The 27757-nt window shown below is 48.1% G+C and overlaps 2 protein-coding genes and 1 long non-coding RNA gene across 3 annotated transcripts; 2 read left to right on the plus strand and 1 right to left on the minus strand.

Annotated features, from left to right (window-relative positions):
• The first annotated feature begins 1534 nt into the window (after positions 1–1534).
• On the plus strand, positions 1535–1915 carry LOC136523322 (uncharacterized). Its single transcript, XM_066517040.1, has one exon. It carries the CDS (start codon positions 1535–1537, stop codon positions 1913–1915), a length of 381 nt encoding a protein of 126 aa, XP_066373137.1.
• Positions 1916–12514: 10599 nt separating this feature from the next.
• On the minus strand, positions 12515–16739 carry LOC136523323 (uncharacterized). Its single transcript, XM_066517041.1, has 5 exons — positions 16704–16739; positions 16451–16624; positions 16144–16373; positions 12616–12709; positions 12515–12568 (listed from the first exon to the last, which is right to left on the minus strand). Exons 2-5 carry the CDS (start codon positions 16598–16600, stop codon positions 12515–12517), a joined length of 528 nt encoding a protein of 175 aa, XP_066373138.1. The 5' UTR covers positions 16601–16624; positions 16704–16739.
• An 8579-nt stretch (positions 16740–25318) lies between these two features.
• On the plus strand, positions 25319–26155 carry LOC136520454 (uncharacterized). Its single transcript, XR_010775245.1, has 3 exons — positions 25319–25654; positions 25762–25980; positions 26071–26155. It is a non-coding gene; the product is annotated as an uncharacterized lncRNA (long non-coding RNA).
• Positions 26156–27757: the final 1602 nt, after the last annotated feature.

The raw sequence follows: 27757 nt of genomic DNA on the forward strand, positions 1-27757 counted from the left end.
CCATGTTGCCCTCGAGCAGTAGGTTGAGATCTCCGCTTCCTAGCATCGTGTTGCACCCTCTAGGCCATCGTAGCTGATGACCAATGCTAACGGGGATCGCTTCGATGTGCACGCCCCGCCGGTGGCTCCTCCAGACCAAGGGCACCAAGCCCCGGTAGGAGCTCCGATCGCCCATGGACCAAGGGCACCAAGCCCCGGCAGCAGCTCCGATCGCCCATGGACCAAGGGCACCAAGCCCCGGTAGGAGCGAAGACGCGAGCCTTCCCCTTGGCATCCCCCTACGTGCCACTGGATCAGTGACAACCGCGATGTCCCGTGACACCATCGAGGCTAGGCACCACGCTCATGCGTAGTCCCGTACTCCTGAGCAGAGGGGCGAGGGCTCCTCCCTGGATCACTTCGGCCTCTAGGCATTTGGGGCAGCGATCCGAGTGGCACCTTACCTCAGGCGATTCTAGCCACCGATGCACATCTCCAAGTACGACGGCAAGACCAACCAAGACCATTGGTTCAAGGACTACCGCCTCGCCATGAGGGCCCGGGGGTCGGATGACGACATCTCCGTCCAGTACCTTCCCCTGCTTCTGTCGAGCTCAACTAGAGCTTGGCTTGAGTAGCTTGAGCCTGGCAGCATCCTCTGCTTGGGCAACCTGCGCTCCGTCTTCGTTGGTCACTTCCAGGGTATGTACACCTGACCCGATAACTCCTAGGACCTCTGCAACTGCAGCAGAGGGCCGACGAGAGCCTCCGGGAGTACATCCAGCGCTTCTCCAAGAAGCGCAATGAGCTCCTCAACATCACCGACGCCGACATGATCAACGCCTTCATCTACGGCACGACCCATGAGGCGCTCTTCCATGCGCTCGGTCGTGAGACCCCGCGCACAACATAGGAACTCCTGGACGTCACCACCCAGTACGCCACTGGCGAGGAGGCAGTCCAGGCCAACTTCAGCGGCAAGGCCAAAGCTGCCGCCCACCTCAGCGGTAGGGACGGCAGTGATGACCCTGCATCGTCCTAGCGTCGCCGCGATAAGAGGAACAAGGACCAAAAAGCGCCATGGGGAGGAGATGGTGGTAGTAGCCAACCGCGCTGCCAGGACTTAACCCTGTGGGCGCGCCGCACGTCCCGAGCATCTCGAGAAGGCGCTCGAAGCCCCCTGCCCCTTCCATGTAGGGCAGGCTAAGCACCTCCTCCAGGACTATGCCACATTAGGGGCTACATTTGTGGCACCCTCGGCCAGCAGGGCAATGCCTAGAAGCTAGCCCCAAATGCCGATGGACTAGCGGACGCCGCCCCGGAGGATGACGTCGAGTTCCCCGAGGTCGATCGCTGTCTCATGATCTTCGGGGGCTCCCGGGCGTACGAGTCCCGCCGGTAGCGCCGCATCACCGAGCAAGAGGTGAACGCCATCCGCACCCTTGTTGCCCCAACGTGACTCTAGTGGTCCCAGATAGCCATCACCTTCAACTAGGGGGGTCACCCAGATCGTGTCCCCCACCTAGGATGCTACCCGCTCGAGGTCAGCCCGATCATGGGCACCATGTGCCTCACCAAGGTGCTGATGGACGGTGGTAGTGGTCTCAACATACTCTACGCCAGCACCCTGGATAGGATGGGCATCCCGCGGAGCAGCTTGCACCCTAGCAAGGCGTCCGGCTATGGGATCATCCCGGGGAAGGAAGCTGTGCCCCTCGGGTGCATCCTTCTCAACGTCACCTTTAGCCAGCCAGACAACTTCCACAAGGAGCCACTCACCTTTGAGGTGGTCGACTTCCCCAGTGTCTACCACGCTCTCCTGGGCCAGCCATGCTTCGCCAAGTTCATGGCTGTCCCCAACTACACCTATCTAAAGCTAAAGATGCCCGACCCCAAGGGAGTCATCACCGTCAAAGGTAGCTTTGAACAAGCCTAATATTGCGAGCAGGTCTGCGTCGCCCAAGCAGCCATGCTTGTCGTCCCCTGTGCTCTCGATGGCCTCGACCGCGACATGAGAAGGGCCCAACCACCCGGCGAGGTGATCACGACTCCTGGCGGCAGCGATGGCTCGGCTGGCCCCTCCATCTAGGCGCTTGGCCCTAGAAGGGGTTGATCCGATTGAGGTGAGTTTCGACCTTTCCCCATGAGGGAAGGCTACCGCTAAGCCATCTACCCAAAATCCCTAACTCTTGAGCTAGCGCCCACCTGCCGACCTCCTTCGTAGGCCCACCTCTCCAACAACAAAAACCAAGATAAGTCCCATCCTCCCAACCTTATTACTTCACTTGCCCTCATTATTGTCGCCTTCAACGCGAGTGACTCTAGCAGTGGCTCGGCCACATCAAAGGATTGACTAAGCTAACCATCGGTTGCCCCCTTTTAAGGAGGATCGCAGTAGAAGGCCCCCGGGCGAGCCAAGGACCGGACGAATGGAGCAGGAGGAACAGGCGAAAAGGTCGGCAAGGCTCTAACGGAATGGCATCGGCCGCCGTGTTACCAGCTATGTCCTCTTTCCCTTCTCTTGTGTCCATTTCATTCATTTACCACTATCTCTGTGCTTCTCGATCCTTCGTCGGATCGTGTCTCCTAGCCGCATGATGGTATTGGGGCCCCCAAGAAGGGCATTGCTAAGGGTTCTAAGGCTAGCCTAAGAGGCTTCAAGGCTGCTCGAGGAACCTAAAGTGTGAGGGACGCCCATGGTCGGGCACCAGAGGCTTTAGTTGGATGCTCAGAAGCGAAGCCGGCCGACCATCGTGCAATGTCCGAGTACAAACCTAGAGCCGCTCGTGGTGACCCAACGAGGGAGGCAACGAGTCCCCGAGCACCAACAGACGGGCTCAGGAACTATACAAGTGGTTCGGTCAGGAAGCCAAGGATCTCCCCTCTAGGGGACATGACCTGGGCAGGGAATGACTGTAAACCGAGGGTTCTCACGGACTAACCCATTAGTAGCACGAGTGCGGCGATCTTGGCCACCGAAGCCATCATCGTAACAAACCATCCCAACGAGGGGCCTAAGTCTCCGAGCATGACTTGTGAGCAATGAGATTACAAACGAAAGTAATTTCATTTCATTAATTGGGAACAACCTGATTACAATATACGGTGGCAAAAACCACGATCTGCTGCCGCCTATCTGGCGACAGAGACCGCAGGGCGCACCCGACCTTTGGGTTGGGGCCTTGCGGCAGGTATGGCTCAGGCTGGTGACCCGCCCGAGCATCCGCCTTCGCCGGGGTGGGAGGGGCAGCAACTGACATGTCGCGGTTCCCCCTCCCCATCAGAGGAAGGAAGGATTCGAGCGACGTCACTGAAATCCTTTCGCCCTCTAGGGAAGGGTGTTGGTATTTATTAACTTGTCACTTGTTTTAGTAGCCACCTATTAATTACCTACATCTCCTAATATTACTTTACTAGGTTGTCATCCCTAGTGATGGTGCCAGAGATGCTTGTTGGTACTGCCCAGCATCACTACTAGAATCATACTAAGTAGTTCTTTATTATTTTATGTGACTAGAAAGAATATAAAGATGTATGAATGAAAAGGAATCTGCAAGCGCACAGATAATTATACCATTGTAGCACTTCACCCGAGAGTATTCCAGGTATCGTTATTTATATTTTACCACAGGGAAGGTCTAGCATGGACAAGTATTGATAACTTATACTATTGATGGAGAAGTAAACCATAACCAATATTCTACTCATAATAGGGGTAAGTCATAGGATAAGATATATGTATGATAAGTATTGATCATCAATAATGATTAATCACTCAGAGTACTCCTTTCTATGGCATTAGCATGCTCAGGTAGAATATTAGAGGAATAATTCCTAAGTTATTTTTAATTACAAGTCAAAGCATACATTGATTAGTGCAATTACACCTATTAATCATGGCAAAGATCATCTTTATATCTACACATAAGGGATATTACTAAGGAAGATTAAGAAAAGAGCATGTCTTCCTTCATAACTAGATCCTACTTGTATACCTATATTCGGGGAGTGGACTACAAAGGACTCAATGGGAGTATCACATCTGTGATCTACCACATGGCCCAAAATATAGGGTGTATCCACAGGTAAACAACATATAAGCACCATGCTTACACAATGTCGACCACTCACCCCGTGTACTTTGGAGCGAGCACTATATGAACTTATGCATAAATATAATGCAAAAGTAGCTATACTAAGTATATAAAGAATATTATAACAAAAAGCATGAATACTAATACTGTCATAACAATTGAAGCAAGCATATAAAAATAAACCATGCTCTTGAAATGATCGGGAATCCAAGCGAAGCCTGCTTGCCTCCCTTTAGATCTAACCTAACTAGCTATGCCCTAGAATTGATGGAGCTCTGAGGATGATTAGGGTATCTGTCTTCTCAAATGACTTGATGCCTTAGGGTGTGGCAGGGGCTGGAATATATAGGCCAAAGCATCCAACATGAGCCCTTGGATTAAACCGACTTAAGGAAAGGCGTAGATGCAACCTGGGAGGCGGTAGAAAACCGACATTGCAACACCAAGACTGATAGATGGGCCTAGGGGCCGAGCGCCCTATAGGTGAGGCCGGTCGGCCCCACCTGGCAGCCTCTACCTCTCTGCCTCAGCGTGGTGTCCTCTAGAACCTACTAGTGTCCGTTTCGCGATGGATAAGCGCAATTAAATCTGACATGTAGGTCTACCTTGAGGGTTTTCTGGTTAAACCCTGTAGAAAATACTAATTCACTAAAACTCGTGGAATTTATTAGTTTAAACCCCTAGACCTTTGTTGGTGACCATATTTATGCCCTTGTGCATATTATATTAACAGTTTATAATGGTTGTTAAATACCGTCAATAGAGGGGAACGCGATAGATGCGTCTACCATTGTGTCGTCGCCCCTCCTTCGATGGAATCCTTCCACCCTCGTGGGAGCGATCGCCCGGCGGGGGGAGCCAGGCTCACTCGGAGGGAAGCCTCACACTTCATCATTGCCATGGACGCCAGGAGTTGGATCTGAGAGGAAGAAGAGAAGGAGCCGGAGGAGGGATAAAAGGCACCGTGTCCCCGGGGCCCCTCTTTATAGCCCCAATCGATGCGCTGCGAGCGGCTCCGAGCCCTCTAATCAGCCATCAATGGCTAAAGAGACACGGGGAACAAGCCAGGCTCCCCTTCGATCCCCGCATCAGGCCCCAGAGTGGGTGTGTGATGGTGGCCACACAGTAAAGGCGGAGTCAGGAGGGCATTGACAACGAGTTAAGTCCCCGCTCCACTTTCCACCTAGCATGCTGCCCACTCCACACATGCCTCCTCACGGGGCTTGAGGGGATTCAACTCTCCTCGAGCCCACCGGCCGCCATCAATGGCCCGGATCTGCGCGCACCAAGTGCCGCGGCTCCACCTCCGCCAGATCTACTCCACGTGGCCTAACATCCCATCTCACAGACGAAGTGGGACAGCGCGGGAGTGCACGCCATAACTCCTCCGCCACGCATGGCGACCCAACACCATCAAACCGCCTGCTCAAGGCGTCAGCGGAAGGGACACACCCAGAAGCCAATGTTTTCCTAAACGCTAAACGGTGAATAGTTGGTCACCAGCCGTTTAGCCATTATTTAGGCAAAACAGTCCATTAAACGGGCTAAACGGCTAATTTAATGGGATAAAGGGATGATTAAACGGAGACAGCATATCACTATGTAGCGTTTACATGGTGTTTAAAGGGGCTAAACGGTCGTTTAGGCTAATAGTGCCAGAAGCTGCCACACTCGCTGACAAGGAGGCCCCATGGCGGCCTTGGGGGCTGCGCCGACTCCCCAGACAAAGTAGCCCGACCCCCCGGTCGACGGGCGCTCAGGTGGTGCACCCCCAAAACTAACTAACCCTACTAAGTTGGGCCGGGAACCACTGAGCGGTGAAACCAACGAGGGTCCCTAGCTTGAGCTCGGCACGCTCCTCGCAACCCGACCTATTGCCGTAGAGGGTCGGCCCCAGAAGGCCAGCTCAAGAGAGTCGAGGCCTGCTACTGAAGCCCCAGAAGGGCGTGGCATGCCAGGTGATCAGGTGGCCCTGAGCCAGAGCCCATACGCTCTCGATAACCCAACCCACGGTAGGCTCCAATAGAAAGGAGGGGTGCTCCTGAGCCTAGAGTCGGTAACTACCAAACGAGTTCACCGAACCCTCGCTCGGGCCATAGATCTACATGACATAGGGCCAGAAGGGGTCAGCACCTCTATCGCTCGACCTCGATAGCCGAACGTCCCCGTCAAACCAGGAGAAGGGCCCCACGTAGGGCATCTATTGGCATTTCTTAGCATCACTTCTTTACTAAGTTGTCATCCCTAGCATTGATACCATAAATCCGTTGTTGGTATTTAATCATGTCACTTTGTAATTGAGAAAATATATATAGTAAGTATCCGCAAGCACACAGAAGATATACCATTGTAGCATTTCACCCGGGAGTATACTAGGTATTGTTATTTATATTTTATCCACAGGGAGAAGCGATGGGGTGGCAAGAGATACTGACAAATATGCATACTTATGATAGGATCATTAACTCTCATGCTATAGCAGGGGTAAGTCAAATGATAAATAAATGATGTGTAAGGCATTGATAGTATTCTAGAGATAGAAATAGATACTCATAAATATAGTATGGCTAGGCAGGAGATTAGTTAAGAGCAAAAGATTCCTAAGTCAATCCTTATTTAATAAGTCTTTTGTACACCCAAGTATGTACACTCTCATCTATAGCATAATTAACTTTGTATCTATGCATAAGGAACATTACTAAAGAAGATCGAGAACAGAGCTTGTCTCCCTTCGCAACTGGATTCTACTTGCTCTACAAACGGGGAGTGGACTACAAAGGATCAACAGGAGTATCACATCCACAATCTACCACATGACCTAGAGTGTAGAATGCATCCATAGGTAAAAAATATTTAAGCACCACGCTTACATAATGTCGACCACTTAACTCACTCGAGTATTGAGCTAAGCGTTTTGCAAACATATGCATATATTCATCATCAATCATAACTATATCAAGCATATAACTAGAGCAAACTAGGAACATAATAAATAGCAACATAATATTGAAGTAGCACAAAGTCATAAATAAAGAGGGATACAATGGATATACCGTCCTCCAGACGACGAATCTGAAATCCTGAGCAATAGCCCAAACTCTACTTAAACCTTGCTAGCTAGCCTATACTAGAACTTTGAAGAATTAGAGCTCTATTCTCTTCTCTCTGGAAACCCTAATTTCTAGTCTACTCTTGACTTATGGCAGATCTCCCTAAAGGAGGGGGTAGGGGCTAGAATATATAGGTCGGAGCGTCAATTCTGGACCTTTGGATCAAACCGACTTGAATAAACGGCGTAGATGCAATCTAAAAGGCGGTGGAGGAACCGACGTCGAAGTGGAGGCTGCCAGGTGGGGCCAGGAGGGCGACCGGCCTGTAGGTGGGGTCGGTCGGCCCCACATGTCACCCTCTGTAGGTCTGCTTCAGTGGCGTGGCTTCTGGTGTCCTCTAGAACCTTCTGGAGTTGTTTTCACTGTGGACAAGCGTGATTTTATTTGACGTTTTGATCCCGCTTGATGGTTTTTTGGATAAACCCTGCTGAAAACACAGATTCACTAAAACTCGTGGAAATTATCAGTTTAAAGCCCTAAGTCTATGTTGGTGATCATTTTTATGCATTTATTCAAGTTATGTTGACGATTCATGATGGATGGTAACTACCGTCAACAGCATCACACTCTCGTCAGCGGAAGCCGTCCCCACCATGGCCAGCTCGGTCACCAGATGATCGAATTCATCCCTTCGCCGCCATCACAAACCAGGCTAAGTGAGGCCATGAAGGGCTCTAGGGTTCCTGATGAGATCCTAACATATGGGTATGTTAAGCCTCAGGGTATATGGTTCCTGACCGAAGAGACCCGATCGAGTCTAGGCACGTCGTAGCCCCCGCTAAGGGCTTGGGGGCTCGCCCGAGCCTCAGGCTCCCGCTCGACGACGCGCCCGTGCTTGGCCCTTGGCTCCCGCCCGGTCTACGACGCCAGCCAAGGGTCGGGTGCAAGAAGACAAGCCCTGGGCCATCGAGGCTCGGGGCTCCCAAGCACCGCGCTCCGAGCGCGGCCTTGCCGGCCACTCCCACAACAGGGTCACACATGGGGCGTGACATAAGAAGACATGTCCCCTCGGCCTCTAGGGGCTGGGCGGCTCTCGGGCCCACACATCCACCCCTGGAGCCAACCTCCTTCGCCACCAAGAAGGCTCTAGAAGGTCCACCTGGGGGAGGCTGGTCCAAGCCGACACAGCCTGACACGCAGAGTATCAAAACAGAGCAGCCGGACGATGCCCATGGCTTCTTCGGTTCCACGACACCGCGACGGTCCACAGAGCACCATTGCAAGACCCTCCTAGACTCCGATGCATGTAGACCGTAGACACTTCGCCCCAAACCGCCATGTACCCGACCTATCTCGGTATATAAGGGATAATGTCAAACCTTAGGGGGGAGGAGGATCCGAGATAGATCATTCGACTCCACATTCGATCCGCTTCTGCTTAGCACCGAGGGCAGAGGCACCCGAGAGGAGGGGCACCGAGAGCTCCTCCACCGCATCCCATTGTCTTTCTCCTCTTCGACGAGGGGAAGACTCCACCGGTGGCGAGGCAATCTTAGGATTAGCATCGAGATAACCCCCTACCAAATCTCTCTACACTCTATAGTAACCCCCTGATTTTGGGTGCTCTTCTATATAAGGATCATCAGCTGCTGGACTTAGAGCACCGATCGGCCCGAACCAGGATAAACCGTTGCGTCCCCTCTGTGATTATTGTGTTCTTGAGTCCACCCAAGTCATTGGAAACACGTACTCTGACACCGACTCGAACAACAATGCTTGCCGCTGTTCTGACCCCGCGACACTATCCATGGCTGAAACGAAGCAAAAAAAGAAGATAAAATCCTCCAATGCATAATCTCTTACGTGCGTCCTATACAATTAGCTGTTGTGTGCCACTAGTATGGTCCAGCTTTCAATAAGTTATGTTTTTTTTTAGCAATTCAATAAGTTATGTGTTAAGTCATCATACAAGCATATGTCAAAATGCACTGGCGGATCTACGACCCAAGCCCCTAGGGCCCAAGCCCTAGTTATTGGGCAACTGACACTCTATAGCCCATATAACTTTTAGGCCAATAAGGCCACAAATGAAGCCCATCACGAAGATTAGGGCAGTCCTCTGACTCGTGAGCGACCGAGACTGCGCCACTAACCCTGCACCCGTCCACGGCTCCGCGTGGTTCGTCTCCCACTCGCCTGACCGAACAGGAAGCGCTAGTGCCCCAGACGGCTAGCCGCCAGGCCACACCGCCACCACCGAGGCCTTAGGCGGCCACCGCCCACCGTCGCCGTGGCCGCCATGCGGCCCGCGCCAGCCACCACTGCCGAGGCCCCAGGCAGCCAGCCGCTAGCAGACAGCGGCCAGGGCCCAGGTCCACCCCTGCCCCTTGCTGCGGCCGACAATGCCCGCCTTGCCGTCCCTCTTCGGTGCTCGCCCTGCCTGCTACTCTGCTCCCTCCATCCGGCCCCTCTTCAGGTCTGAACTGGTATGTATGAGTTCTATTCAATTGGATGATGGATTCATGGATGTACTCATCTACAGGTTCTTCACAACGAAGAGGACCAATACTTTGCAATCATATTTTCTCGGCTTATTGGTTCAGATCAAGAAACATTCTCAGTTTCTTAGAGGCCCTAGTCTTAAGTAAAACTTGGGTCCACACATATAAAATAGTCAGACTGAGAAATGCATCTTCCACAATCAGAGGACACTTGCATGTGCATGTCGTCCCATCCATTCATAATTAAGTTCAGCTGGACCCAGGTTTCAATTTGAACTAATTAATTTCAGCTTCAATGCCATCGATTGGTGCAGTTGTCTGGAGAGAGACAACCTGCTCACAGATGCCCAATATATAACGCAATGGCGATGCAGTGACAGATCCATATCCACATGAGCAATACTCAGCTGGTCCATTCCATGCAGCCTGCCAATATATTCCTTTAGTTGAAGGAGGCAGCAAAAGAAAAAAATACATGTCGTGCAGTCGGGACAAAACTCACATGGCATCTGCTTGGTTTACTGCTGTTTGTAGGATTAGAAGGCATCAGGAACTAGTCCTAGAGATTAAGTCTTGGTTTTGCAGTGCTTATAAATAGTTGATCTCCTTCAAGAGGGAAGCAATGTCTACTGTAGTACTGTAGCTCATTGATGACCATCCAATCTGCATAGATATCATCTATCTTCCAAACGTGATAGTTATAACATTTTTCATTGGATGTTTCATCAGCCATGGTAGTTGTAACTTTTTCTTTTGGGCATGGTATCCAAATGTGATGGTTGTAACTTTCTTTTTGCATGATAACATGATCCGTACTCTTTTTTGAAAAAGTGAAACAACTTAATATTTTACTTTTTGTTATTATAAAACAAAGGCCCCGTTTAGCACATCTCCTCCACGAACTCCTAAAGCTATTTGGGGTCATTTTGTGGCAAATGAGGTAAAACAAAATAGATCCACCCATATAGAACTCCTCAAATCCTACTCTCATATAGGTTTGGTGTTAGAATAGAGCTGAAACTAGTAGCTTCTAGCGCTCCACCTGTGCTCGTGGACCCACCCATGCGTGGATGTCAGATTTGCCACGCCAGGCACGAGTAGGGATGACGGATGATGCCATAGGTGCGTGGATCATCGGGCATGGCCGCCGAGGCGTAGCCACTAGGGCGTGGGGCGTCGTGGAGGCGGGCCACCGAGTCGCGGCTGTCGGGCATCGGGGTGGACGGGCGCACGAGCGTTAAGGTGGTTGGGCGTCATTTCTGAATTAGCAGTTATCCCTATATTAATAAACTAGAAGATATACCCCACGCATTGCTGTGGGATTTCGATTTGGAATGAAAGTAAGTGGAGATGATATATATAGCTTTCAATTAAGAGGTTGGAAGTTAGTGGGATGACATGGCTATCGTTAGTAGATGATATATATGGATAGTTAGTGAGGATGATATGGGTGGCTTGCATGTTTAGATAGACTTGTAGTAGGGATTATTTTATAAGAGATATATATAGATATGGGCTCGACAATTGTGGACAGGATAAGAGTTTGTTCATATGAAACATGATCACAAGAGAGGTGACATGGACCCGTTCAATGAAGGTGATTAGACACTTCAAGTGCCCCCTATATTTGAACAATTGTTGCATGGCATATACCTCATTTCCTGAAGCCATTGTGAATCAGTGCATTACATTGTTTCGGAACATCCACCACTATTTGCCTCCTGTGGCAATGCACGATACAGACCTCTATTCCTCAGCGGTGGTCTGGGATACCTTCAAGAGATGTGTACAGCTATGGTGGTCTGGCGAGGCTTTGATTGATGAGTGTAGCCAGGGTGGTGGTGCCACACCGATGGGCGGATTAGTGGGTGAAAGGGTTGATGAAGTGGCATTGGGACCCATATTGGTCACTGGTTGAGGAAAGAAATGTGGTCTAGTCATCGAGCTACCGATGGCAGTTGGGAATGACACAAAGAGAGCGTGCTAGAGATGCTCTTAACAACATTTTTGGAAGGCCACATGTTCTCGAAGCCCATACTAGAGATACAGGAGAGCACTTGTGTAAAACCTGCCAAAGCAGGACAAACTCTTTCTCATTTCTGAGCTCTTTTTTTTTATTGAAACCAGAATATAAGAATTTTTCTTGCGTAATCGGTACTGTTTCCCTTCACGTTGATGTGAAATTACACATCGGACACCTTCAGTGTTGAATTCAATTGGAGAGAACCAATAGACAAAGTGAAAAATATATAGTAGCCAATTTGGAAGTAGGAGATTTACATAACAATATTGTAGACGCGAGAGCATGATAGCATGCGCATATATCTTCTTTCCACGTGGCAATACATAAAAAACAATGACCATTTTCTTTGGTCTCTAGTGTGCATTGATTAGTGAACTAGCTCATGACACCATCTTTGATATCACATATCCCACCATTATTACCACCTGTTGTCGACAACGGACACTATGTAATAAAAACACAAATTTCTAAGTTAGAAACTGTCCGAGTATGTATAAAAACGCAAATTTCTAAGTTGTCCCAGCATGGCAGTATATAATAAAAACACAGATTTTTAAGTTCTTGAGCTGATCCAATCAGTTGGGCATTCTGTCTCTAAATATCTGTCTCCGTTGGTTTGCGTGCCGGTAGTTTGACTAGATTTGTAGAAAATATTAGCAATATTTGTATATATAATCTCCAAGTAAATTTATTATGAAAATAGAATCGATGAACTATCTAATGATATTAATTATGTATCATAAATATTAATATTTTTTATAAATTTAGTCGAAGTTATTTCTTGGGAAGCGAGAATAACAGTTAAAAATGGATGGAGTGAGTATATACATACAAACAACCAAGGCAGTACGTTCCTTGTGAACCACATTAAATGCCGGTGCTTCCATTTTTACCAGCATCAACAGATATCCACCCAATGACCTGACCATGATATGAGATTGCATCCCAACTATCTCAACCACACTCACAAGCCTGTGGCATCCAAAGCATGCACACGTCATGGCCACACCACCAAGACTGTTCTTTCCATTTACTACGTCAAGCATGAGTTGGTTGTTCAGCCTGCAATTGTAGACTAATTTACATATTATGATTAGGATTGAGAGGCTTTCAGGGTCCAGGTGCAACCGGGAAGGATAGTGAGCAACAGGTTTAAGCGTAGGATCAATGTGAACTTTTTATGCCATGTCAAATGAGATGAAGGGCAACGCAGACAGCTTCAGGGGGACTAGAGCCACTATGGCCCGCCGCTTGTGCTAGTGCTAGTGCTCATTATTGAAGCAAAAATATAGATTACAGCTAATGCATGCATTCATCAAGAAAAGATGCATCCATAACAACATCATGTCTTCATCTATGCTCAAAGAGTGATACAAATATTATACAGAAGAAAAAACAACCGTCCTTTCCATCAAGCTGGGCATTTCCAAGGCGTTGGACTTCACCAGCTGGCCTTTCCTCCTAGATGTTCTCTCTGCACTAGGATTTAGCAGGAAATGGAGGCGATTGGATCTCCTCCATTCTGAACACAGCATCATCTCTCGGTGTCTATGCTTGCCAGGGAGACCCGCTATCTCTCCAATGCTCTTTATGCTAGCAAACAGACCCCCTTGAATGCGTTATTGAACTTGTGTGGCTCGAGAAGGTCTGCTGCTACCTCTCCTTCCAAAATCAAATAATCTAAGATGCTCGCAATACACGGATGACCTGCCATCTCCGCTAATCCCTTCGCAATGGAATTGGACACTTTAAACAAAATTCTACAAACATCAGAGGAATGCTCTCCACTCTGAGTTTTTTTTCTCGAATACGCAAAAGATTTGCGTATCATTGTATAAAGTAGAAGAGTTTAAGGAAACATACAACGCGCTTCTATCGAGCGCCGAAGGAGGTCAGCCTAACGCTGAAATATATATATATATATATATATATATATATATATATATATATATATATATATATATATATATATATATACATACACACACACTACAACTAAAAAAATAAAGCGTTGACACTTTTTGGTGCGACATTTATTTTGGGTCTGCCTCTCCCCGTGCGATCCCGGGTCTAAGCCGCGCAATCACCAGCAATCTCCCGCATCCCGCAACAAGGAAAGAACCGATCGCGCCTCCGTTCCCGTCGCGCATGGATCATCGGGGTCGTGGATGGAAACCCATCCGCGCGACATCAGCGCCTCGCGACGGTGACCACGACTCCGCTCTTTCCCTCGCGACCCATCCGCGTTCGTGGTGTTGACGAGAGGCGAACAGGGTGATTCCCAACTCCCCTTCCAGCCACGGGCCGCCACGCCAACGGCGCGACCCCAAGCCCAACCTGGCTGCCGCCGGACTCCCCCGGCCCCTGCTATGCATGCTCGCGGCCTCCAACCAGGCCGGCGGTGGCATGGGAGACACCCTTCCTCCACCTCGGGTTGCCGTCGATCCCTCTCCCCTGCAGTCTTCACCCTGCCCTCGCCCTCACCCTCGAGGTGGTGCGTCCTCACCGGTGACTCCCCACATCAAGTCCTCATCCGCCCCTTCCCTAGCGGTGAGCACCCACAAGGTATGCCATCTCTTCTCTTCCCTTCCTGCTGTACGAAACTGAGTCTCTTCTCTTCCCATACCGCTGTACGAATCTGAGCACCCATTAAGCTATCTATGGTTTTAGACCCAAACCACTAGACCCAGACCCTAACGTAAGCTATCACTACGGGATACTGATTAATTACCGAGTGTGATAAACACTCGGCAAATATGGATAAACACTCGGTAAATTTTTTACCGAGTGCCACACTCGGTAAACATGACTCGGTAAACAACGACTCGGTAAAGTTAGTTTACCGAGTGTCAACTAACGGGGCACTCGGAGAATAAATTTTACCGAGTGCTACGCCGGCACTCGGTAAACAACTACGACGTGACGGTCGTCAGTCCCCAAGCTTGCCGTTAATGGCGTCATTTACCGAGTGTTAGACATAGCACTCGGTAAACAGATAACCATTTTCCTGATTAAAATAATTCCGCAAATATTTTTTCCCTAATATAGTTTACCGAGTGTACCGGTAACACTCGGTAAACATGTAACTCATTTACCGAGTGTTCCACTCGGTAAAAAATGGCACATATATCCGAGTGGGGTCGTGGCACTCGGTAAAAAATGGCACACTCGGCAAAATTAACAGAATCAGAACCAATTTGGTTCTGTTCTCTGTTTTACCGAGTGTAACACTCGGTAAACATGACCATTACCGAGTGTTACACTTGGTAAAACTTGTCCACAGTATTTTTTTTGTTTGTTTCAGTGCATATCCAGCCACAATTAACAACAATTATAACAGAATATCACAGTTACCAACAGATAGACAATATATATCACATATATGTCCACAAATGTCACATCCACTCATTATAACCAACATATAGCTACAACAAATGTCACAAGCACAATGCAAAGTCCACAAACACCATCAACATGTCCAAAGTCCACAAAGTTCAACCCACTTCTAAGTTCAACATACAAACAAGTGAAACATGGTCCTGTCACATGGTCGGAGCCCTACCGAGAAACGGAGACAAGTCCAAGTCTTGATCGTTGTTCGATCCAGCTGTAGAAGGTCCCTGGAATGAGGGAGCAAAAGAAAATAAACATATTTGTCAATTAATCATAAGGTAGTATGCCAAATTCAAATATTCCTTCGAAAGACCAGTTAACAGTGACATCAATATATAGGCATATAATAGATAACACATATCAAGTTAGTTGCTGTTTAGTTCTCCTCTATGTGCAAGATATCGTCACACATGGTCGAGTAGACTGAACATGAATTGGGCAAACACCTATGTACTCATGTAGAACCTAACATGATGCCTTTCAAGGTCTGAACAATATTACTAATAATCTAACTTATACATGTATGTATCCTACTCTCTTCTAGGTTCTAACATGATAGTGTTGACTGTAGCACAATCTGAACTGAAAAAGCCTTTCAAGATGAAGAGTGACTCACAGGAGTGCCGTCGCGCAGAGGTGGAGGCACCAACGGTATCATCGGCGGCGGCGGAGGCGGTGGAGGCTGGCCCATGCTCTGAGAAAAGCTGGCCATGTACTCGTACCAGGCCTTCTGCGACTGCTGGAAGGCCTCAAGCTGGGCCTGCACTCGCGCCCTCTCCTGTGCCAACTCGGCCTGGTGCGATAGCTGGAGGGCCTGAAACTGGCTCTGTGAGGCTTGCTGTGACTCCTGCAGGGCTTCAATCTGGGCCTACAATTATTTATCACATAGTTAGAATGCAAATAAAGAACGGGTAGAAAATGAATGGACAACGAATGCAACAGAACTAACCTGGAGTGCTACCACCTAGGGCTGTGAGCGTGGGCGTATGGCCGGGCTCGAACTCGTGCTCCGGGCTCTAATCTGGGCGAGTGTCTGAGTGTTGGCCGTGTCTATGGTGCTGCTGATCATATAGTACCTCCCGTGTGGCTTACCTAGTCCCAACCTCATGACGATGTCACCCTCGAGGTCAGCGGTGCTCGGATCAAATTCTGGCCCATGGATCTCTCTCGCCATTGCCGTGTACTCGCTGAGGCGACTGTGCATGCTCAGGTTACTGTATGCCTCGGGCGGGTCCTCCGGGTTGTAGACGAGGTCGGGGTCCTTTGCCTTGCCCTTGTGTGCCAAGGCATATGCCTTGAACGAGGCGCACTCCTGGCCGGGGTGGAACCGCGTCTGCAGGAAGAAGCACAACAATAAGATATTATTCATTCAGAAGTTAGCGTAGCAACAACAAAATGAAATCCGCGTACATATCTGGCTGCATATTCCTTGAGGGTAGTGGGCCCTTGTTTGTGCGAGGAACCCTGCATCATCGCACGGCAACGTGAGCGTACGGCGTGATATTGCTCGTACTCCTCACTCAACCACGTGTCCACAATGGCCTCCCAGCAGTTGTCCATCCCCGCACACCAAGCAGGAGGCACCTGCACGTACACGAGCACATGACAAATCATATATCAATTTCAGTGCAATTAATCACAGACGATGTAATCTCATGTTTACCGTCAAGTATTGCTCCTTAGTTAGGGGCAGGTGCACTGCCTGTGCTCTGGTGACTCTGTTTCCTCTGCGGGCATGGTAAATTCTTCTGCACAGGAGCTTTGTCTCGTAGAAGAGGTCCTGCACTCGGTGAACACAGACTCTGTTCACCACGTCATCCGCGTCCTCCCTACGTACTCCCTCTGCCAAGGTGTAGTAATCCTACAAGCAAATACAGTCAGTAATATACAATTAATGTGATGTTATTATCAGCATAGTGCGATGAACACGTACCCACAGCTCTTTCATCACCCGGTCGGCCTTGCTGTTATAACACCTGCCAGCTCAATCAGTCTGATCGCTGGCGGCGTGCCAGTGGGACCACTTCATGGCGGGCTGCACAACACCATCGATCCTCACCATCCCGGGGTAGTTTGCCCTGCACAGAAGACCCAGGATCCTGTTTACTCGGCGAGAGTGACTCCCTGGGATCACCATTTCCCAATCCCTGCACAAAGTTATTGAGATTGAATATTAGTTTCTGTTATAACTTAAAAACCTATGAATTAGTGTTAACATGCAAAAATTACTTACTTAGTTCCGGATGGTCGAATCACTAGCCGTCTCTGTATGGGTAAGTCTGGGAGGCGCGACGACCCTCGCAGCCAAACCGTAGGCACCCCATTTTCCTCTGCCACCAAGTCGGCATCCTCCTCGCGCTCAACCCGCTCGGAAGCATCCTCCCTCCGTGCCTCCTCCACCACCTCCGCTATCTCCTCCCTGGTCTCCTCCTCCTCCTCATTCTCCTCCGTGGCCGCTACGAACTCGTGGTCGTCGTCCTGTGGAGGAGGTGTCGGCTCTCGACGCCCTCGTCGTCGCCGTCCTCCTCCTCCACCCTAGGCTCCTCCTCCATCCTGGGCTCCACCTCCCTGGGCACGCCCTCGTCGTCGTCGTCCTCCTCCTCCCTGGGCACGCCCTCCACCCTTAGTCTGTGCACGCCCTCCTCCTCCACCCTAGCTGGACCCCTCGCCACCAGCCAGTAAGGTCATAACCGACCTAAGCTTCCTGATTCCACCGCCCACCATCAATCACCTGCAACAAAAGGAATAAACTATCAGTACGCATATACAAAAGTAAATGTATCATACATGTATAAAAGAGATGCAAAATAAGTAAATGTATCATACATGTATAAAAGAGATGCAAAATAAGTAAATATATCATACATGTATAAAAGAGATGCAAAATAAGTAAATGTATCATACATGTATAAAATTGCCATAAGTACTACAGATCTTACATGTACTAGAAATAATCATCAAGATCATCGATAGGTGGGCCAAAAATCTCATCATTGCTATTGTCGACGTAATTATGATCGTCTCTCAAAGTCTCATCACTAGCGACACTGCCTGAATGGTGTTGCTCAAGTAATAACAAGTCCTTCGCGTTGTGAACATCCTCTCCATCATCCCCGTCAACAATGATCGTATCATTGTCTACTTCCATTGCGAGATCTACATCTAAGACAATCTCAAAACTCCCTTCTAATCCTTCTTCTTGAAAGAACTCTCCGTCATATGTGTTTGCATCGATGTTATAATCATCATCGTTTGGGACGAGTACTTTACCATGTGGCGATACCTTGTACACAACATCATACGCCTTAAGACGGTCTTTGGTTTGGCACGGATATGAGAGATAATAAACTTGCGTGGCCTGTTGGGCCACAATGTACATGTCGTCTCCTAACAAGACGGATGACTTTAGAACTTCGACTAACCCAAGCTCAGGGGTCTTTATCACTTTTTTGGGATCAAACCAATGGCATTTGAATATGATAGGATGAAGAGGTACACAACCAGGAAACTTGAGTTTGTATATTTCTTCAATTATTCCATAGTAGTCCAACCCATCTGTGCCTGGCGTGAAAACACCGGTATTTGTGGTTCTTCGATTCGGCCGACTCTGCTCATGCCGAGTTGTGTGAAAGCGATATCCATTGACATCGTACACAGAGAATGACTTGACCCTAAATTCAAATCCATTGGCAACTTGCCTCAACTCAGCACTCATAGACATGTCAGTTTTGGCCTGCTAGTTCAAGTAGGATGATTCGTTATATATTTGTCAAGTTGAGAGTTAAGTACAAACAACAAATGAAATTGAACAGTACCTCCTCCTTGAACCAACAAATAAAAGTGGGATTTCGTTCTCCCGCGCCATGTCTTAGAAGGGTTTCAACTTCCGCTTCGGTGGGTTCCCTCCGTGATGGACGATGGTAGAGGAGAACAAATTTGCTGTAACGGCCGTTAACAAGAGGGTTGGATGGGTGCATGCGAAATACTGACAAGAAAAGAAACAAGTTTGTGTAAAACTTACGCAATGTACGGGCCAACCTCTTCAAGGTTCCGCAACACATACAGCTGGATAGAGCGCCACTCTTCTAGGCTCAACATCTTCAAGGTAGGTTCACTTGCACTTCCGAGTTGCCCTCGGAAAAGGCTGAGGGTCGACTGATTATCGGCAGCATTGTAACGAGGGGGTGGATTATGCACGTTAGGAAGGTTGTCGGCATAGTATCTTGTTGTGAAGTATGACACCTCCTCCACAATGGATGCCTCTGCACAGGAAGCTTCAATTTTGCATTTATTTTTGCATTTTGTTCTAAGAACCTTTAGGCATCGCTCAATTGGATAGCACCAACGGGCATGCACAGGGCCCCCCATTTTTGCCTCATATGGTAGGTGCAAGAGCAAATGTTGCATCGGATTGAAGAAGCCGGGGGGAAAGATCTTCTCCAACTTGCAGAGCAACACCGGGGCCATTCTTTCCATTTCTTCAATCTTGGTCCGAGATATCTCCTTAGCACATAGCTTGCGGAAGAACATGCTCAACTCTGCCATCACTCGCCAGATGTGATCAGGGAAATAGCCATGAACCATCACCGGAAGAAGGCGCTCAATCCATATGTGGTAATCATGACTCTTCAGCCCTGTGATTCGCATGGTACTTAAGTTCACACCCCTCCTCCAATTCGCTGCATACCCGTCAGGGAACATCAACGATTGGAACCATTGAAGAACTTCTTTCTTTTGGGCCCTCGTTAGGACGAAGTCGGCCTTAGGCTTCTTCCATGACTTCCCGCGTAAGGGAGGCAACATGTTTAGCTTTGGTCTATCGCACAGCGTTGCTTGATCCAATCTAGCCTTGACATTGTCCTTTGACTTTTCCCAGTCCATGATTGTGTGAAGGACCGCCTCGACGAAATTCTTTTCAGTGTGCATTACATCAATGTTATGTGGAAGAAGGAGGTCCTTAAAGTAAGGAAGCTTCCACAAGCACGACTTGTGTGTCCAGGCATGCTCTTTTCCATATCCCACGAAGCCCCCCTTTTCATTGTCGACCACAAGACCATCTAACATCTCAAGAACCTGGGCACCTGTCATCATTTCCGGTGCAGAGTCTTCCACTGTGACACCTTTTCGAAAGTTCTTCTTGTCTCTCCTGAATGGGTGGTCAAGAGGGAGGAATTGTCGATGTTTGTCAAACGAAGAAAACTTGCCCCCCTTCTCCAACCGAAAGAACTCCACAGCTGACTTGCATATCGGGCATGGCATCTTCGTGTGAACACACCAGCCACAAAATAACCCATAAGCCAGGAAGTCATGCATGGAATAATGGTACCAAATATGCATTCTGAAGTTTGTCTTTGTGAATCGGTCGTATGTCACTACCCCTTCGTCCCATGCACGGACCAAATCGTCTATCAAAGGCTCCATGTACACACTCATATTAGCCCCCGGGTGTCCTGGAATTATAAGTGACAAGAAAATATTTTGCCGTTGAAAGGCGACGCCAGGTGGGAGGTTGAGAGGGATGACGAATACGGGCCAACATGTGTATGGTGAAGAACCCATTCCATAAGGATTGAACCCATCAGTTGCCAGTGCAATGCGTACATTACGAGCCTCATCAGCTTTGTCGGTATGCTTCCGATCGAAGCTTTTCCATGATTCACCATCGGACGGATGTATCATCTTGTCAGTGTATCGGCGTCCAGTTTTGTGCCACGTCATCTGTTTTGCGGATTCCTCGCTCATGAAAAGCCGTTGGATCCTCGGTATGAAAGGAAGGTACCTCAGGATCTTTGCGCCGACTTTTGTTTGCGTCTTCCGACCATCACCAGATTCTAACTCAATGTACCTAGATGCCTTACACTTCGGACAGTACTTATCGTCAGCATGTTCTCCCCTGAATAAGATGCATCCGTTCGGACAAGCATGTATCTGCTCGTACGACATCTTGAGTGCACGAAGGATTTTATTTGACTCATACGTGTTCTTTGGCAGAACGTGATCATCCGGAAGTAGGGTGCCAACTACTGTCAACAGTTGATCGAAGGATTCTCTACTCCAGCTAAACTAGGACTTCACAGCCATTAGACGTGCAATGGCATCCAGTTTAGAAACATTGGTGCGCCCGTGAAGGGGTTGTTGTGCCGCATCCAACATGGCGTAAAACGCCTTTGCAGTTTGCTCTGGCTCCTGCTCTGCACTTCCTTCATCGAAAGCCATGTCATGGTCATTTAACATTTCTGCCACCCCGGCTTCAAAATCAAATTCCTCGATCCGTTGTCTCACGACCTCTTCTCTCGCACGATGGCATTCACCATGCATGGTCCACCGGGTATAGTTCTCTACAAATCCATTGTTGACAAGATCTTTAGTCATCTCCTCATATGTTTTCATTGCCTTGTTCTTACACTTCCTACAGGGACACCAGGCATGTCGCTGTCCGTTTGCAAATGCCTTCGTCATGAAATCATTGGCCTTCTCAATCCATTCATTTGTGTATTGACCCCTCTTCTGATAGCCCGTGTACATCCACTGACGGTCATCCATCCTAACATATAGACGATATTGCAGTTTAGAGCAATAGAGTAGTAGTGCTAGAGAAAAACCATATGAGATGATAAAGAGACATTCATGTTCTTGGTCGATTCACATAGAAGATGTTTGCTAGATTGGATGATGAGATTTTACCTAAGGTTGAAAGGCCGCTATGTCACTTGTAGATGGAGGAATACATGGAACCAATTTTTTTGTAGCCACAAACATCACTAACAAGATTTATCGAAGATTGAGGTAGAGCATCAGCAGGTTGACAATCCCCTTTGCGTCTTTTTAGCTGTAAAGATATGCTACTTTTTTGGTACTACAGGTAGTACGAAGCTGCCATGGAAATAAATAATGTAAAGAAATATGCTCTTGCGTTTCCTGCCATGCCATAGACTGATGAGTTGTTATTTGCTCTAGGTGCTGGTTTCATACTGTTAGTTTCAAAGTTTAACCGTGGTAAACATATGGTATATGTATCTCATTATCAAAGCACTTCTTTTCTAGTACCTGTGCTGGAAATAAGCGTCTTTTTTAGTTAGTCGGTCTGTTTGAAATATATGGTATATTGTACTGCAAGTTCATTGAATTTTAGCAGGGCAGGCTCAATCATGATATCACAATAAAAGTTAGGAAAAGGTAAGATTTTGGTATGTCTTCTGTCAAAGCTTTCCTCACTTTCATTTGATAACCTTATGCCCTGAGGTAAACTTTAGCCTCGCTGACTATGGACGTCCCTGAAATCTGAATTGCACTTGCATTTGGAGCCATGTTCACGGACCAACACGCATTTGATCGGACGGACCCGGGACCCTGGACCCGTCACGTCAACATCCGGGTAGGGGAGGGGATCTCCGACAGTACCGCCCGGAAGCTGCTGCTGCTTGCCTATCTCATTTCTCAATCCGTGAGTGCCTATCTGTCTCATGATTTCGGTTGGACAAGGTAAACACGGATGGTACTGTAACAGACTAACAGTGGTCAACCTTTTGGTTACTACCAGTCGGAGGAGTACGTATGCATGTACTTACTGTGTATAGTGATGGATGTCAAAAAAAAAAACGCAGGCTCTTTGCTGCTCCAATTCCTTTTGCTGATGCATGCCGGATTTATATTACTATATATACTATAAATGGAGTACTCCTAAATACTAATACTACTATGGCCAGTTGGCCCCCTTTGGACATTGGACATTGGACTTTGGAGTCAAAGGCGCAAAGCAGTCTCGGCTCAGATGCAGATGCACATTGCACAGCACAGCTGTAGCACATGCTCTAACAACTCTACTCCATGCTGGAGATCCTCAATTCAGAAATGGGAGCAAAATGCCTAGCAAGATTTGGTCGCAAGGCTTTTCGGTTAACTTATTGACAACATGATCACACTCCATGTATGTCAAGAAAAGATGAGTGTTCAGTAGAAGAATTTTTTCACAGATGTTGATGTCTTGATGACACATCTCTAAGGTGTTGTTTGAATCCCATCGGATTCTGAGAATCCAGATAAAAAGAATCACAACAGTTTTATTGGATTTGAGTATTTTAAATATCTATGAGTGAAAATCCCTCTAAAATCAAGACTGTTTGATGAGATACTAGGATTTTGGGAATTTTTCTATGTGGATTCTCAGAATCCAAATGGTTCAAATGGGGCCTAAGTATTTAGGGATTCTGGTAATTTTAAGGTTCCTCTCCTTTTATTCCATACGGTGTTATATGTTAAACTTATGATGCTAATATGTTGCTTGTCAGGGTAAAACTTCATGCCCACCGGGTTGTGTTTGTGCTCAACAATCAAACTAGAAAATCGAGAAACTTTCATTGATTAACCTTCAAGAAATAGAAATCCTACAGTTGAGAGGATCTGAACATGAAGTTTGTTTTGTGAAGCGACTATTCAATTGGGCAACAGCACTGAACAAGATAACAGCATCCATCAACCACTGAAGATTTTCTCTTTCTCTACTGATTTATCTCTTCTCTAATTTGCAGTGCTTTGGATAGAATCAAAGCAATGGGCCAAGTTTTATCAAAAGCAAGGGGTCTATTGTACGATTGCAAGGAAATTACCGAGCGTTTGAGAGCAATGCTTCAGTCAGCAGATGAGCAGGTCCGGAGCTTGGAGGGGAGGAGGCGGCCGCGGCGGCGGCAGTCCCGCGGTGGCGGCGGGTGACCGCCCTCCCCCGGTGGCGGCGGCTGTGGGGGACCGCCCGGTGGCGGCGGTGGGGGAGGGGAGAGAGTGCTCGCCGTCGCCGCTGCTGCTGGGGCCCACCCCACCCCACCTCACGGGAACGGGAGCGAAGGAGGGAGCACGGGGCGGCGTCGGCGGAGGGGATCGTCGTCCGGTGCGCCGGTGCCGCTGTCTCTCTCTCCGTCTCTCTCTCTCTCTCCGTCTCTCCGGTGGCGGCGGCTGTGGGGGACCGCCCGGTGGCGGCGGTGGTGGAGGGGAGGAGGCGGCCGCGGCGGTGGGGAGGCGTGTGCGGTGTGTGTGTGTCTGTGAACGATTTGAGGGAGAAACGGCTTGTTGAATGCTTCTGTTTACCGAGTGCCTAGATGTACGGCACTCGGTAAACTCAAGCACCGCAGCCCAAAGACATGTGGGCCTGGTACATGTTTACCGAGTGCCCAGATCTACGGCACTCGGTAAACATAAGCATGGCAGCCCACTGTGGCAGACAGGTGGGCCGTGGCTAACCTTTTACCGAGTGTTTGAGGTCACACTCGGTAAAAATATCCATTATTTCATGCAAAACAAAAAAGAAAAAATGCCAATTTAATCCTAAAATTCACCAAACTTCCACATGAACTATTTCATGTCATCTATTTACTATCTAAAAAATTCCAAGTTCAAATCATAATGTTGAATTTCACTCTTAATAGAAATCCTACTCGTCATTGTGAATGTTTAGCGTCTCTTTGGGAGATGTACCGGTTCGGCAGCGACGAATGTAAAAATACTTCCAAAACGTTATGAAATTTTTTCTATAACATAGATGTATGCTTCAATGTTAATTCTTCCAATCTTGTGATTTATCGAGTTCGATTTTAATTATTACAATTAAATTCACACGATATGTTCCTAATTTTCATAAAGAATGAAAATTTTGTGAAATATAGTAAATAAATCGAAATAAACACCATATTTTGGAATGGAGTACTAAATATCATATGTGGATAGAGGAAAAAGAATGAAGGGAAAAACAAGAAATTTGGTTGAATTTTACCGAGTGTTGGGCCAATACACTCGGTAAAAGATAGTGTTTACCGAGTGTATTGGCCCAACACTCGGTAAAATTTTCATGTTTGCCGAGTGTATGATCATAACACTCGGTAAACATGTCATGCCTTGACGCCGTCTGGGCACGGTTGCTGTCCTAGGTGACGTGGCACGTTAATACCGAGTGACCGTTTTTACCGAGTGCACCCCGTCGGTAAACTTGTAGTTTTACCGAGTGTCTGAATATACCGAGTGTGCTGACTCGGTAAAGCGGTTGACTACCGGGTGTTTATGTTTTCCGAGTGTTGGCACTCGGTAAGTACTTTTTTCCGAGTGCCCCGACTTTTGACACTCGGTAATTGTCGGGGCACTCGGTAAATACACAGTCTCCGGTAGTGTATTTTGATTTGGATTGACACAATTAATTTCTCATTACAAGTATATATTGTTCAGGAATGTGAATGCTAATTGCCCAGTGAAAAAATGTCATTAGACGAACTCATCAACCTTGAGGCACCTTGCGAGTCTGATGCGAATGTGGTGGAGCCTCTAGCTTCTGAACTTCAAGCAGAAGGGGAAGCTTGTGTTTTTGGTAGTAATTGGATCAGAATCCATCTGCTAGGTACATGATCTTGAAGAGGGGTAAGTGGAAGATATGGACCTCACAAACGATGATGTAGTGAATGGAAAAGAGTAGCTGTACAGACTGAGACAGTAATTGGTTTCGAGGTCAAGCTGGACAAGGGCCATGCTGCTGAAAATGCACCAGTTTAAGAGTGAAACGACATCTCTGTTCAAGAAAGGTGTATCCTCTTGAATGGAATATTATGTATTTATGCTAATATACATTTGCAACTGTAGGTGTGTATGTTTTCTGAAGAATCATTTATTTCTTTGGATGCCAAACCATTACCGGAATTTGGTAATTATCCATGACTCCATTTTCATGTGATTTTTGGGGTTTGCAGGTAAGTTCATGCTAATTGCATTTCTACAGGATAAAGAAAAGGCTTAGCAGATCCGAGCTGGGAGCTATGCAGTGTGTGTTGAGGTTGTGCCCGAGGCACATGTTGAAGCTGCTTCTCGCCTCCTCATAGAGGAGCGCACCACCGCAACAGCAAGCAACCCCTACGTAATCCCTTGTGACAAGGCAACAAGGGCTCAAGTTATCCCAGATGCTATAGCCAGTATGTACTAACCACAAATGGTCTTCGCTTCCTTAAATATTATTATTAATTTTCATTGACTTCACTATTTTTTTCTTTGCTTCGGTGGAGGCTGAACCATTATCTTCACCAAGATGAATGACTCCGCATTAGAGCTTTCTGGTCTTATTCCTGAACACCGTTCCTTACAGGGAGACACTACTGGAAAACTGTACTTTGCCGAGTGCCTGAGACTTTGCCGAGTGCTATTTATCGGGGCACTCGACAAAGCAATATTTTGCCGAGTGCCGCACTCGGCAAAATAAAGCACTCGGCAAAGGTGGCATTGCCGAGTGCCAGGCACTCGGTAAAGCTTGGCTCTCGGCAAAACTGGCTTTGCCGAGTGCCGCGGCACTCGGCAAAAGTCCCACTCGGCAAAAGGTAGCCGGCCCGTGACGGCGGCCACCTGCCGTCAGATTTTGCCGAGCGCCTAATGGCTGGCACTCGGCAAATTTTTTTTTTTAAAACTTATTTTGCTGAGTGCCAGACCAAGGCACTCGGCAAATTTTTTTTTTATTTTTTAAAAACATATTTTGCCGAGTGTAAGCCTTGGGCACTCGGTAAATTTGTTTTTTAATTTTTTAAAACTTATTTTGCCGAGTGCCAGCGCGAGGCACTCGGCAAATTTTTTTTTATTTTTGAAAATCAACTTTGCCGAGTGCCCCCTGGGCCGGCACTCGACAAAAATTTTTTTTAATTTTTTAAAACTTATTTTGCCGAGTGCCAGCGCCAGGCACTCGGCAATTTTTTTTTATTTTTGAAAATCAACTTTGCCGAGTGCCCCCTAGGCCGGCACTCGGCAAAGCCCACTTTGCCGAGTGCCCCCGACGGCACTCGATAATTTTTTTTTTATTTTGGGCCCAAATTTTTTTCTGGGGCCTTGTGACAGTATTTCAAACTCTATTTTAAAATTTGGGGCAATTTTGATTTTTTTTTATATATTTCATTAGTTTATTTCGTTTCATCGAATTTTTCGGGATATTTCAAATTTGAACCGCAGGTACATGGAATAATGGACTTTGGTCATCCAAAAATTGATACTCATGATATTTAGGGTATGTTTAGGCCGTATCCAGGAACTTACATGAAATCTCGAGTATCTCGTTGACATAACATGTCGAGGTACTTGCCGGAAATGTGATTTTAAATTATATAAAATGCAAACGAAGTCCGAAAATCACGAAACTTGTCGAGGCATCGTGTTATCGCATGTGGAGGCTATGGTAAAAAATGTGAAGGTTTCGAGCAAGTTGTGACGTGTGGAGGCACTCAGCAAAGAATTAAAAAAATAAAACAATTCTTTGCCGAGTGCCCCTTTCTGGAGCACTCGGCAAAGGCCCAATAGAAAATGGGACGCCGGCCCAAAATCCACCCCCACCCCAGAACCCTATCTCTCCCTTGCGCCCGCCCGCCCGCTCGGTCCCAACGCCCGCCGCCGCCGCTCCGCCGCGCATCCCCGGCCCGCCAGCGCCGCCCGCCCGCGCAGCTCGCGCACGCGCGCGCCGCCGCCACCCCCACTCCGCCGCGCCGGTGAGCCCCCGCCACCGCGCGCCCCTGCCCCTGCATCGCCCGCCCCCGAGCACCCCCCAGCCCGGCCGCGCGGCTCCTAGGCATGCGCCGCCACCGTCAGTGCTGCCCGCCGCCGTCAGCGCGGCCCGCCGCCGCCGTCCGCGCGTGCTGCCACCGCCGGCGCGCACGGCCGTCCTCCCCTGCACGCACCGGCCCCGCGCGCCCCCGTGCTCCCCTGGTCTTGCCGCCA

This window comes from Miscanthus floridulus, chromosome 18 (assembly GCF_019320115.1).
Source record: "Miscanthus floridulus cultivar M001 chromosome 18, ASM1932011v1, whole genome shotgun sequence".
In the NCBI taxonomy this organism is placed as follows: Eukaryota; Viridiplantae; Streptophyta; class Magnoliopsida; order Poales; family Poaceae; genus Miscanthus; species Miscanthus floridulus.

Coding starts and splice junctions, on each gene's coding strand:
- LOC136523323 (XM_066517041.1), bottom strand. CDS start 16,600: ATGGACAACTGCTGGGAGGCCATTGTGGACACGTGGTTGAGTGAGGAG. Junction 12,710..16,143: donor GAGGGTGACATCGTCATGAG/GTTGGGACTAGG, acceptor CTACAATTGCAG/GCTGAACAACCAACTCATGC. Junction 12,569..12,615: donor GCTTTGGATGCCACAGGCTT/GTGAGTGTGGTT, acceptor TATCATGGTCAG/GTCATTGGGTGGATATCTGT.
- LOC136523322 (XM_066517040.1), top strand. CDS start 1,535: ATGGGCACCATGTGCCTCACCAAGGTGCTGATGGACGGTGGTAGTGGT.